The following is a 14,624-nucleotide window of genomic DNA, read 5'->3' on the forward strand; positions in this document are numbered from 1 at the left end:
CTATGAAGGTAATGGAACACGTACATCAAGTCTGTTGCCAAGGTCGCTGGAAAGATGGTGGGATCCTTCTACCGCTCCAAAAGATATCTCACTACTGATGCAATTCTCTGTCTATATAAAAGCCAAGTACGTCCAAGGATGGAATACTGTTGCCATATCTGGGCAGGAGCTGCTAAAAACAGCCTATCCTGCCTTGACAGAGTACAAAATTGACTTTGTGGCTTAGTGGGGGATGCCCTTTTCTCTACCCTGCAACCTCTCTCCCACAGAAGAGACTTTGTGAGCCTATCCTTGTTTTATCGTTATTTCCATGGCAGGTGCTCGTCTGAACTCCAATCTCTCGTCCCCCCTCGTCAATCTTTCACGAAAAACACCCGTCTAGCTGAATCCACTGTGAAAAATTTCCCCCACTTTATATCTGTGCCTAAATAAAAACGCGGATTCCATGAACAAAGCTTCTTTCTTAGAACTGCACGCCTGTGGAACTCTGCCTGCTTCCCACCTGACTACAACTTGGATGTCTTCAAGTCCAATGTTAACAAATTCCTAATGAACCGCCCCCTTAAGTAAACACTTCATCAAATCTCCACACTAATATAATGTACTTGCAATAACCCTTATCCCTGAGTGGCTTCCGGGCCTTGATAAGTGGTGATCACTGTAAAAAAAAAAAACCCCATGACTCACAAAGTGCTGAAGGGGAACAATAGATAGGAAGTGTCATACAAATGTACAATGAAATAGGAAGTAGCAAACAATGAATCTGTAGGTATTTTTAGATCGAGCTTTTTAGATTTGACAATGACAATAGAAACCTACAGACTACAGAAGGGAAGGGCAGCTTCTGGGTGGCCTGGGTTGGTGACGACTTTAGATACCGACGGAGAAAAGACGGTTGACAACTAGATGCTGTTTACAGCGGATGGGAGTTGATAGCAACAACAGTTGGACAGTTTTTAGAGTTGACTGCAAAATGGAGATGGAGCTGAATTGTGACTGACAGACGAGCCTAGCCTTGGTAGTATGCGGGGGTTGGACTATAGTTTCACACGCACCTCTCATCTGATATGTATGTGATTCTCTGCTTCAAACAGTACAGCAGTGGAGTGAAGACGTTAATATGGAGTTTGGAATTTCCAAATGTGCAGTAGCTACTCTTAAACGAAGGAAAAGAGGAGTCATGAAAGGTGTGATACTATAAAATGGACCTGAATCACTAAGTTCTCGGGGGGGGCAATAAACAAAGGAATAAGAAGTGTATAACAATAAACAAAGAGATGGGAAGTAGCAAACAATGAATCTTTAGGTATCTTTAAATCGAGCCTACAGATTTGACAATGACAATAGAAGCCTACAGATTTGACAATGACAATAGAAGCCTACAGATTTGACAATGACAATAGAAGCCTACAGATTTGACAATGACAATAGAAGCCTACAGATTTGACAATGACAATAGAAGCCTACAGATTTGACAATGACAATAGAAGCCTACAGATTTGACAATGACAATAGAAGCCTACAGATTTGACAATGACAATAGAAGCCTACAGATTTGACAATGACAATAGAAGCCTACAGATTTGACAATGACAATAGAAGCCTACAGATTTGACAATGACAATAGAAGCCTACAGATTTGACAATGACAATAGAAGCCTACAGATTTGACAATGACAATAGAAGCCTACAGATTTGACAATGACAATAGAAGCCTACAGATTTGACAATGACAATAGAAGCCTACAGATTTGACAATAGAAGCCTACAGATTTGACAATAGAAGCCTACAGATTTGACAATAGAAGCCTACAGATTTGACAATAGAAGCCTACAGATTTGACAATAGAAGCCTACAGATTTGACAATAGAAGCCTACAGATTTGACAATAGAAGCCTACAGATTTGACAATAGAAGCCTACAGATTTGACAATAGAAGCCTACAGATTTGACAATGACAATAGAAACCCACAGAACATGAAACAGGAAAGGGCAGCTTCCGGTAGTCGGGGTGGGGGTTACTTCAAATACTGACACAGAAGACGGTTGACATCGAGCTGCCGGTTGCAACGGATGGACAGTTTTTAGAGCTGACTGCGAAACAGCGGTAGAAATGAATTGTGACTAACAGCCGAGCCTAACCTTAGTAGTGCGCAGGGGTTGGAGTATGGTTTCACACACACCCAGATTTCAACTGATATGTATGTGAAGAATTGGCGTTGCATTTTTCGTGTTTTATTTTAATATTTTTACTTTTGTGAAACCATGTGTGTCTCTATCGACAGTCAACAGCGAGAAAATGACGACCCGGCCATAAGAAACACAGTGAACAAAAAATACCACGGCACACACCACATTGGGGGTCGGTGGTTTGACAGGGCCTCACACGTCTGGTCACAGTTTTAACATGTAGTTAACACTTATGAAGGCCCAGAGACCACTCAAGGATGAAGGTTAATGAATGCTGTGACGATCAGTGATCATGGAAATTGAATGAGTTCGTTTATTTTAAAGGACGACTCAAGAATTTGTATACATTGGACTTGAAAATGACTAGGACGAGGGGGATTTTGTCTGTTGCGTGTATATCTCATTATGTGTGTCTGTATCTATGTATGTGATCGTGATACGTCTAGTGTCTATGTATGGCCGTGTTCGTAATGTCTTATATGTGTGTATGACCAAACGTTGACATACCTTTTTCTGACTCTTGGCTTCGTCGTTCGTAGGTGCAAAGAGAACTGCATGCACAAAATAACAAGTCTGAGGCTTCTTTTAATTAATGTTTCTTTCTCTGTCTTGGCGGTTCAATATTCTTTCTTAGTGGGCGTTCTTAACTCTTTTTTGCATTTCTTCTTCCAATACATCCTTGCGCCAATCTCGACGCGTCTGTTCCATTTTAAATCGGAAACCAGACTGACTTGCATGGGAGCGAAAAGATATCTTCCTCTCTTTCTTTTTTGCCCTCTCTTTCTCCCTCTCTCTTTCTCCACATTCTCTTTCACAGTAACCAAATGACCTATTTCAGGTGCTATCGTCGACCCCAGCTACAGAGTTTGACATACATCAGCAACTTAACCGTTGGACTTTTCTTGCACTAACCAACTTGCACAGCAAAATCACAATTTTCAACATGACAACTGACTTCTAAAATCCGGCAAGATGAATTTAAATGTTAGATATATTAGTGAACACTTGACTCGATTATTGGCTTTTTTGACTGAATTGTAAAGCTTATTGTTTTTACTAATTTCAGATCCTGATGAGAGAGTTGAAAAAGTCGAGCCTGAAATTGTCGTGCCACCAAAAGACACAACAGCGACAACCAGTAAAGAAAGTGTGCGCTTCATTTGTATCGTAAATTCAAGGTAAGGTTTTCTTTTGTATTTTTTTTTGTATAAGGAATGAATTGTTGAAGGTGTTTCTTTCTCTTTTCTTTCTTTTTTTTGTTTTATGCTTTTTATCCTTTTTCTTTTTCATCTTTGTCTCTTTATCTTTTCCTTTATTTTTTCTTTTTCTCTTTCGCATTTACCTCTTCTGTTTTTTTCTGCATTTTTCTCATTTTTTTGCTTTTCTGTTTTTTTTGGTTTTTATTTTCTGTTTTTTTTTGGCTTTTATTTTCTGTTTTTTTTTTTGGCTTTTATTTTCTGTTTTTTTTTGGCTTTTATTTTCTTTGTTTTTGGCTTTTATTTTCTTTGTTTTTGGCTTTTATTTTCTTTGTTTTTGGCGTTTATTTTCTTTGTTTTTGGCGTTTATTTTCTTTGTTTTTGGCGTTTATTTTCTTTGTTTTTGGCGTTTATTTTCTTTGTTTTTGGCTTTTATTTTCTTTGTTTTTGGCTTTTATTTTCTTTGTTTTTGGCTTTTATTTTCTTTGTTTTTGGCTTTTATTTTCTTTGTTTTTGGCGTTTATTTTCTTTGTTTTTGGCGTTTATTTTCTTTGTTTTTGGCGTTTATTTTCTTTGTTTTTGGCTTTTATTTTCTTTGTTTTTGGCTTTTATTTTGTTTTGTTTTTTTTTGGGGGGGGGCTTTTATTTTCTGTTTTTTTTTTTGTCTTTGGCTTTTATTTTCTTTCTCGAATTGTTTCTATTTTCTCTTCTTTTCTTATGCATTTTAACTTTGTTCCTTCTTGAAATAAATAAAAATTTAATATCAGATATTATAATTTCAAATTGTACTCACGTTTAAACGAATTAGAATGGCTTATCTTTTTTTTTTCCTTATTTTTTTGTTTTAACTTTGTGTCTATTCTCAGCAAGCAAATGTATTAAAATGCATATCGTATCTTTATAAAAATTAATAATTTATGGATATTTAACCCCCTTTTTTTACAGACCCCTTAATTACACGATCACGTGGTATCACAATGAAAATGGCAAACAGATTCCACTAGTGGGTTCCAGGTACGTCACGTCAACCTCAAAACGGCAAATTAATATCAAGGAAACCCACGTGACCGACAGTGGTGAATACACGTGCAATGTTCAATCTCCAGTCGGACCTCCAGTGACAGCGTCAGCACAGTTGGATGTACAAGGTTAGTTGTGAGGATGAAAGCTTATATATGAGGTGCTACCAGATTAGGCTGTCTGAAGTTATTGGCTTCCTGATCTAAACTGTACCAAACATTTATTCTATTGTTTTTTGTTTTGTTTTGGGGGTCCCCTTCCCGATAAAGGAGAGATTGGACCTAGTAGTTCACTCTCTTAGTTTGTTTGCATTTTTCTCAATAACCACGCTTTTGATTTTTTTAATTTTCTATTTTGACATTTTGCACAAACGTTAGTCATGGTGAAAGTAAATTTTTCACTTGTGATGGAGGACCCCAGATGATTGTTTTGTAGAGAAAGTGTTTTTGCTCTTGACTTTTGAAAGCAAGAACTCTTTTTCACTGCAAAACAACCCTTATCCTCGATTGGCCTAGTGGCAACCCCGCCTCTGCCCCCCCCCAAAAAAAAAAACTGAATAAATATTTCAATACATTAAGGATTTGAAGCAAAAAAGTTTATATTATTTTTTTATTTAAAAAAAATGTTTTTATTGGAATCCTTTGAGATGAGTAATTTGTGTATTTATTTATTTGCGGACTGTTATCCTCATCTTCATTGTTGTTGTTCCACCAGGTTTCGGCCAACTCATCCTCTGGCCTTCTTTGGGTGGTTAAGCGCGACGGGATAGGAATGCTGAGTCTTGTAACTGTATCCTCAGTAATTACTGCCTTCCATAGTTGTTGTTGTCCAACTAAACCTCTGGCTTGCTTCTTCAGATAATGCTCACCTGGAACCGTAGAGATTCAACGCCTCTAATAAATAATATATGATACCATTTGGTACGGACCCGACAATATAAAACCAGATAAAAAATCCAATCTTGATTGCCTTTCAGGGTCCATGACGCAATGGATAGACGTTGAATCTCAACAGTTCCAGATGAGCATTGTCTGAAGATAGTGGTCTCAATCCTACCCAAAGCAAAAGTTCAGTTGGCTAAAAACGTGGTGAGACAACAACTATGGAAGGCAGTAATTACTGGAGATATAGTCTCAAGACTCGGTATTTCTATCCCGTTGTGGTTAATCACCTGAAGAAGGCCAGAGGATGAGTTGGCCGAAACGTGGTGAAACAACTATGGAAGGCAGTAATTCCTGGGGATATTGCCCAAAGAAACGCTACATAGACTGCATCAAGCTCACCCTCAAGCACTGCAATATCCTCTTCAATCTTTTAGAGACTTTGGTAGCGGACAGACACTTGGTGCTCCACATGTGATAGCAGAATGGCCTTCTTAAACAACGAGCATGAACAAGCAGCTATGGAGCGTCGCACACGGAGACACTGATGAGCAGCAGCCACTCACCATCAAAACCTAAATCCCGTCTTCCTGTGCTCTATCCGTGCAAGATAGTGAGCATCATGCATCGGGCTTCAGCAATCAAGCACAGTCAATTTAAAAAAAAAACAAAAAAATGACTAAGTTCAGCATTTGCCCACCCACCCAACCTTTTAGCCGCAGAAGTCCCCAGTGGATGTCAAATCCTGGTGAAAATGAACAAACAGTGCAGTTTTAGGCCTTAACAGATGTAAATTTGAGTTCTGCGCCATGCAAAAAAAAGAAATGACTAAGTCTATTATCACCCCCTCCCCCCCCCCGCCTATTTAGCCCCAAAAGTCCCCAAGGCCTTAACATGTTTAAATTTGAGTTCAGCACCATGCAAAACTGCTAAATAGACATACACAGAAAATTTTGGACAAATATGTCCCAAAAACTGAAGCGTTTTTATTAAAATTATATAGAAATCAGTTAGTTACAACTTTTCAAAAAGTTATGTAAAAATCCAAGGTATCAATTTTTTTTGATAAGCACAAAAGTGTCACTTTTAGCTATTTTAACTTGAAAGGCACCCCTGGGGAAGCAGCCGAAGTTTTCCTGGAAAATCCATTCTGTTACTTTTTTACTCATATCATGTTTAACGTTTGTGCAAAATATCAAAAAATTGCAAGGTGTAGTTATTGAGAAAAGTGCAGACAGATGGACGAACGGATCAACGGACAAGGGTGAATTTACAGGTCCATCCTCCTTTTGTCGGGGGGACCAAAAACAAAAGAAGACGTCTTCATCCACATTGATGGACTACCATAACTAACTAGTTAAGGAGCTATGAAGATGAGGATAAGTCTGCAAATAAATGCGTTAAAAAGGTTTTCCCAAATTACCAGGGTCATCATTAAATAACCCGGAAAGAGTTGACATTCCGCAAAACAACCAAATACGTATGCGAAGCAAAGGAAATTTTGGTGTGTCAACAATAGTCAATCGTTGCATTTATTTCAGGGGGGTGCGGACAAATAATATATGCGAAAGACAGGCAGAAATCACTCGGAGAAAACAAGGGCTTAAATGTATAGCATGATCAGCCGGTCACTGGTGTATGACCGACACACGTGTTACACTAAATGTCTTAGAAACGGTCTCGTGAAGATGGCCAGTCATTAGGGTCTGTGTAACAAGAAGAAAATCATACCCGAGATGTTTGGGTGTGGCTCTTTTACTTTGTCAAGATGACCTCTTCACCTTGGTGGCATTCTGGTTGGAATCTTCTTTTTCCTCAGGGCCGCCTAATTTTTCAATGAAGGCATTTATGGCAGACACAAAAAAAACAAACAAAAAAAACATGTGACACCATTGTAATATATATTATATAATCTTAACTATTTTACAAAAAATATATTACAATACAATATACAAATTATTAATTTTTACAATTAAACATAAGCAATAGGCTCTTCAAAACTAACTAACCTACCCTAACTATTTTTTTTTTTTTTTTTACATAGTACGTCACCACTTATCAAGGCCGATAGGCCACTCAAGGATAAGGGTTAAAGAGTGTAGAGTAGTCAAAAGGACAATATAGTAATCGATAGTAATGGAAGTTCGGTAAATTTGTTAACTTAGGTGAAACGGCTCATCAGAAACTTGTTCACGTTGGATTTGAAGACAACCATATTATAGAAAGCTGGAAAGCAGAAGACAATTCCACAGGCGTGCAGTTCTAAGAAAGAAGCTTTAATCATGGAATCTATGTTTAGGTTTAGGTACAGATAAAGAGTGGGGAAAATTATTGATAATGTTTTCAGCTAGTCTAGTGTTTCTTGTGAAAGTTTGGCGAGTGGGGACCATAGATTGAAGCTCAGTTGAACACTTTCCATGAAAATAACGATAAAGCAGAGACAAAGTCGCAACATCTCTTCTGTGAGATAGAGGTTGCAGTGAAGAGAAAAGGACATCTCCCACCAGGCCACGAAGTCTATTTTGAACCCTATCAATGCAGGACAAGTCTTTTCTAGTGTTAAGGGACGGGGATGCTCTCCCCCCCCCTCCCGTTTACGGAGAGACAGAAATATGTGGGCTCACCTCATGACGGTCCGTGCAGAAAGAGGGCGATCTAGAAAGGGAATTCTGGGAATGCATTTCTTTGTATCTCTACGTTCATGGCCAAATCCCCACTCAGCCATGCTGTAGAGTGTGTTAGAAACAATGGCACCGAGATATAGTGTCGCAAATGTAATGATCCAGGACAAAAGGAAAGTTTACTTTTAAAATTAGTAGGATGACCCGATGTTGCTCGGGATTGGATGAAGATCACCATTCACTTTTCACTATTCTCATAAACACCATTTTAAGTTCAGTTTTTTTTTTTTCAAACTCTTATGTTGTAGAATTAAATAGGTTTTGATGTGAATATAGTTAAGATACATATTTGGATTCATCGGACTACTGTTCTCATCGGTGGAAGAAACATCAATTACAGACAAAAAATTTCAAATGACCTTACCCCATTCCTGATGAGTATATCTTGGACTGATGACAAAAAGATACATATTTGGATTCATCGGACTACTGTTCTCATCGATGGAAGAAACATCAATTACAGACAAAAATTTCAAATGACCTTACCCCATTCCTGCAGAGTATATCTTGGACTGATGACAAAAAGATACATATTTGGATTCATCGGACTACTGTTCTCATCGATGGAAGAAACATCAATTACAGACAAAAATTTCAAATGACCTTACCCCATTCCTGGAGAGTATATCTTGGACTGAGGACAAAACCATGCATCCAAGAATACCTGGGCATATCCTGTAAGACAGAATATAAGGAGATTAAGTCTCGCCAAATAAAGAAATTGAAAAAATAAGATGAGAACATCTAAAGTTGTAAGCCATGTTTAGTTTCTGATGGTTAGTAGTTCTACACGAGTCCTGGAGGTGACCGGTTCTCGGTAGACAGTTCTTGAATTGGAAGCCTCAGAGCAAAAGATTCTTCCCATGTGGACACGAAGAAAACATATGCGAAATTGCTACAGAAAAGGTTTAATTTTTATGGAGCAATTCTGGTTTTTGACTGGTTGGTAGCAGAACGTGAATTAATTCGATTCGTCAGTTCCTAGCAGCATCGTTTATAAATAGAATCTCCCGACTGTGTGGGATCATAAACACTATTTTAAGTTCAAGTTAAAATATTGCAACAGATGAAGCCAAATAATACGAATAACCAATCCTTATCTCAAAAATTCAGAAAGTGTTCCTGTTTATAATTAGTACATTAGTTGTATTTGAAGTCCGATTTATGATCATAAACACAGGTTTTTATATATATATATAGGGGTGTCTCACCGATATAAAACGTATGGCACATTTTATTTTATAGATGCTTGAGAAGTGTCCTTGAGAGAGGAGGGAGTAAATCTTTATTTGCATATAACGCCCGTATAATGGAAATCTATATAACCATAAGTTGAGTTTTTTTTTTTTTTTTTCTTGCACTGACATTGATATTAAAAGACTACTTTTTCTATTAGTGTTTATTTGCTTCCCCACAAAAGCAAAATGTGACACAAGGTCGTTTTTAATGCAACAGATGAATTCAAATAATATGAATAACCAATCCTCATCTCAAAAATTCAGAACCGTCATAGTTTAGGTACATAGAAAATTTATTTTAAATTTATCATGTTTAAATATATGGTTAAGTGGCAGTTTTAGTCATTTAGAACTGCCTTAAAGCTTCACCGCTCACTCATATTTCAACCAAATTTAAAATTATTACAGTAGATCACCTGAGCTATATTGTGAAAAAAAAAATTTCAATTTTCGTTCAGTAAAACAAAAGTTATGGTGTTCAAAATCGTAAAAAGAAATGTAAGGTGAGCGATGTCTTTTATGACTGGTTTCCATAGCAACCACGTCGCTTCAGTGACTACTGTTGCTATCAATTCACCGCTCTCGCAAAAAGAAGTAACAAGTGAAACAGAAAGAATGAAAGGGAGATAATTGGGGGGATTTTATTGAAAGCAGAGAATGCCGTACATTGTTATTACATATGTGTATGTAATGTTTATGGGGGGCAAAAAAATAAGACTGAAATTAAACAAAGAACACGTGAATTTGCTGGAAACTTGGAAAAATCATGGATTACAACAGAAAAATGCAAGCATGAAAAGTGATATGGTTAAGCTTAAACATGGAAAAGTAAATGACTAGTTGTTAAAACTGGAAAAGAAAAGGACAAGATATTCTAGTAAAAAATATAAATTTGTAACTTAAAATATTGCAGCATTAAGAATTTTTTTTTTTTTTTAATTCAATAATCAATTCTTAATGCTGCAATATTTTAAGTTATAAATTTATTATATTTTTTACTAGAATATCTTGTCCTTTTCTTTTCCAGTTTTAACAACTAGTCCTTTACTTTTCAGCATTTTGGTATTTTAATTAATATATTCTTATTCTTACATTTTTATTGCTTTTTTTTTTTTTTTTTTTCAAATTTCGCGCCCTTCTCTTTAGTTGCAAATCATTAAAACCACGCTGATATATGGGGCAGCAAATCCTGTGAACACAACTTGCACTTAACCATGCACTGACCTCTTGCAAAATTGTGAATTGTGACCTCTTGCAAAATTGTGAATTGTGACCTCTTGCAAAATTGTGAATTGTGACCTCTTGCAAAATTGTGAATTGTGGCCTCTTGCAAAATTGTGAATTGTGGCCTCTTGCAAAATTGTGAATTGTGGCCTCTTGCAAAATTGTGAATTGTGGCCTCTTGCAAAATTGTGAATTGTGGCCTCTTGCAAAATTGTGAATTGTGGCCTCTTGCAAAATTGTGAATTGTGGCCTCTTGCAAAATTGTGAATTGTGGCCTCTTGTGAATTGTGGCCTCTTGCAAAATTGTGGCCTCTTGTGAATTGTGGCCTTTTGCAAAATTGTGGCCTCTTGTGAATTGTGGCCTTTTGCAAAATTGTGGCCTCTTGTGAATTGTGGCCTTTTGCAAAATTGTGGCCTCTTGTGAATTGTGGCCTTTTGCAAAATTGTGGCCTCTTGTGAATTGTGGCCTCTTGTGAATTGTGGCCTCTTGTGAATTGTGGCCTCTTGTGAATTGTGGCCTCTTGTGAATTGTGGCCTCTTGTGAATTGTGGCCTCTTGCAAAATTGTGGCCTCTTGCAAAATTGTGGCCTCTTGTGAATTGTGGCCTTTTGCAAAATTGTGGCCTCTTGTGAATTGTGGCCTCTTGCAAAATTGTGAATTGTGTAGTGCACTCACCAACCCAAGTCAACGAGTTTGATATATTTAATCGGTAACCCTTTAACTTCTCCGCACTTAAATATAAGCAAGTTGGTTTAAGCTAGTAACGCGTCAACCATGTCATTGACACAAAATACTGTATAAACACCAGTTTTCAGTAAATCACCCTGGTGCTACTAGATCAGGCTGTCTGAAGACATTGGCTTCCTGAAACGAAATGCACTTAATATTGATGCTTTTTGTTTTTCTACACCCTTTTGCAAAACTTAATTATGTTTTGCAAAACCCAAAAACAAAACAAGCCACTTCCCCCCCCCTTTCCCTTCTTTCTATCTCCCCCAACTTCCTGACTGGTTTCTCAACTTAAAATGTACCAAACATTAATGCTGTAACCCTTTTTCCCTCTCCCATTGCAAAACTCATGTTCTGCAGGGCAGAGAACAAAAACGATAAAATCCACTATAAAACAACCAAACCAAACACTACAAACCAGCGATTGAAAATACAAAAAGCTTAAAGAATAAGAACCTTCTACAAAATAACCGAATGCAACATGAATTCTATTTCCAAAATAACTGGATTCGGCATTGATTAACTCGAAAAGGCTTGATATGCCATAAAACAACCAAACCAAATTCTACAAATATTTGGAGATATAAACAACCTGAAGTATAAAAACTGTTTCCTAAATAACTGGATTCAGCATTAAATAACTCGAAAAGGGTTAATATGCCGTAAAACCAAACCAAACCATTAAATCACCAAAGTTAAGTCATGTTAAGCTTGGTCAGTACCAAATAGGTGACAATTTTAGAATACCAGAGGCTATATGTTGCAAGATGTTGACCCCCTCCCTGTAAGAATTGCAAACATCTGACAGCTGGGAACTGCTTATAAATTCTATATTCCCGTGAAGCTTTTTACTTTGCAGGAAGCTGGTTCAACCTGCCTACAGTGAGGACTGTTTTGATCGGCAGTCATCATTACAGACTTACTTCCCTTTTTTTTTTTTTTTTTTGAAAAAAGAAAACTGCATAGTTTAAAAAGTTTTTTGTGTGTGTGTGGAAAAGTCTTTTCTTTCTTTTTTTTTTTTTTTTTTTTTTTCATTTCATATTTATTTGCTATTTTTAAAATTCTGTTTCTAGATGTACCATACATTACGGCGGGAAACCTGAAACACGAGAAAGACTACAAACAAGATGCTTTGTTTGGTTGTCATGTCCGAGGTGTCCAACCTATTGATCTCAAATGGTATTTCAATGCTAGGCTCATCAAACCGTCAAACAGGTTTGTATTGCTGGGTTTTACTTTGTGAGTGAAACCGTCTCATTTCTGAGTGAGTTTTTAAAAATTTTAGAAATAACATATTTACTTTTTAGTAATTATTTTTTTTTTGCTCCGGCAACCTTCCAAAGCTCATTACAGAGTGAAAAATATCTTTTTAATCCTTTTTTTTTTTTAAATAAAACGGACAAAGTCAAATTATTTAAACAATAAAAGTTTAAATAGAAAGATATGTTTTAATAAAGGCTGTTAAACAGTTGAAGAAATTGAATACCTTCAAGTCTCAACATAAAATTCAGTGAATATTTAGAATTACTTAACAAAAAAAAAATATCTTTGATACTAGCAGGGGTGCCCGGCGTTGCTGTGCAAAAAAAGCAAAAAAACAAAAAAAATGGTTAATTTTTTAAAACTTTGACCCCTGTTATGACCCCTTAAAATTTATTGTTTCGGGCTCAAATTTATTAAGTTAGATCTATGTTCAAGGAACCTAAATCTAAAATTTCAAGTGTCTAGACCCAAAATTGTCGGAGGAGTTTGGTAGAGTTCTTAAAGGTCAAATCGTTGAAATTTGACCCCTTAACAACCAAATTTCTGGCTGACACCCGTCACATCGATTTTCCCAAATCTCAGTACCCGGTATTTCAAATTTCGAGTCTATAGACTAAAAATTGACAGAGTTATTGCGTAGGGAAATGTACACAGACACACAGACAGACACGTTCACTTTTATAGATACATAGTTGTCACATAACGAAAATATCATATTCCAAAAGTCATGTGAGTTTGGTAAGTAACTCTAGTAAACGAAAATCTTTAGTTGTCATGGGTCGACTAAAGATGAATTTGTTTGTAGATCCCTGTATTGAATATTCTTATTGTAAACATTCACAATGATTTGTATTGTTCGTGTTTTTTGGACTACAATCACCAATGCTGTGGTCCTGGATATGACCTTAAACTACATCCAGTGGTGAGGCCCCAGCTTGCGGGCTTTGGGGAGTGTGGAGCCACCCTTTAATTGCCATTGCTCCCAGGTCCACTCTGACCCAGAGTGGTAGTACCTGTTAGGGTCTCAACTATGGGTTAAATAGAAACTGACTTGAAAACAACAAATATTTAATTAAAAATATCTTTTTTCAAAATCTTTGGATTCGGCATTAAATAACCTGAAAAGGGTTGATATGCCGTAAAACAACCAACCAACCAACCAATGCTGTATTCGGCCATTGAAGACTTGTTGCCTTTTGTTGGCAGTGTAATTGGTGGCCCATAACTAAATATGACCATAATATTCAATTGAAAAATGCATTTATATTTCTTAATTTTTTTTAGATGAGGATCTATTACTCGTACTATTCGGATTCTTCGAACTAGCATTCTCATCTTTGTTTCTCACACAACGTCTAAACCTAGTAACCTTAGACTTTCTTCAGGTTTATCTTATCAAACTCTTGAATCTTTCTGTCCACTTCAGATAAAACATTCTGCTTAGTCAATGTTTTGTTTTTTTCTGTCCATAGATACAACAGCTGATAATTCTCAAGAGTTTCACTTAGAACTCTATTTTACCTAATATAATGTAACTCGTTATTATCATTATCTATATATTAATATGATAGTGTGTGTGTGTGTGTGTGTGTTATTTTCTTTGTCACGCTTGCATCCGGGTCATTTGATTATTATGTAATTTTATTTCTTGTCATAAATAATTTTACCAAGAATTCTTCGTAAGTTTTGGTTTCGGTTTCCCTTATAGCTGATGGCACTCTAGTAATCTTCTTTTTATTTTTATATAAATAATTTTATTAAGAATTCTTCATAAGTTTTGGCTTTGGATTCGATTATAGCTAATGGCACTTAAGTCACCTATTTTTTTTTTTTAATAAATAATTTTATCGAGACTTCTTCATAAGTTTTGGTTTCGATTATAGTTGAAAAAAGTCAAGTTATATATATATATTTTCACAAGTTTTTATTTCAATTCAATCTAATGCACCCAAGTCATTTGGATATATTATTTTTATTTTTGAAATCACAACTTTATAATATATAAAAATCGATAGAACATTAACTCTATAATAATATATACAAAATCTGCAAGAATTAAAATATCATATTTAAGCATGCTTTACGACAGGTGTTCATGCTAGCTTAGATAAATACTGTTACACTTTTAACAAAAAAGCTACAATAATATCAGAGCATCTCCATTTACACTGAACATCTACAGAATGCCAACATCAATATAT

General features: G+C 36.2%; 2 protein-coding genes across 8 annotated transcripts in view; both read left to right on the plus strand.

Moving 5' to 3' along the window:
* Positions 1–14,624, plus strand: part of LOC145268679 (protein sidekick-2-like) — a 363,221-nt gene that overhangs the window by 201,494 nt on the left and 147,103 nt on the right. For all 7 annotated transcript variants that reach the window (XM_080124179.1, XM_080124182.1, XM_080124177.1 and 4 more), the window contains 3 exons: positions 3,258–3,369; positions 4,333–4,535; positions 12,234–12,375. In XM_080124179.1, coding sequence (XP_079980305.1) covers positions 3,258–3,369; positions 4,333–4,535; positions 12,234–12,375 — 457 coding nt within the window. The remainder of the gene's footprint in view (positions 1–3,257; positions 3,370–4,332; positions 4,536–12,233; positions 12,376–14,624) is intronic.
* Positions 1–14,624, plus strand: part of LOC145268680 (uncharacterized) — a 175,977-nt gene that overhangs the window by 16,924 nt on the left and 144,429 nt on the right. The window lies entirely within an intron of this gene.

Source organism: Euprymna scolopes, chromosome 44 (genome assembly GCF_053919585.1).
Source record: "Euprymna scolopes isolate OS-2025 chromosome 44, ASM5391958v1, whole genome shotgun sequence".
Taxonomy (NCBI): Eukaryota; Metazoa; Mollusca; class Cephalopoda; order Sepiida; family Sepiolidae; genus Euprymna; species Euprymna scolopes.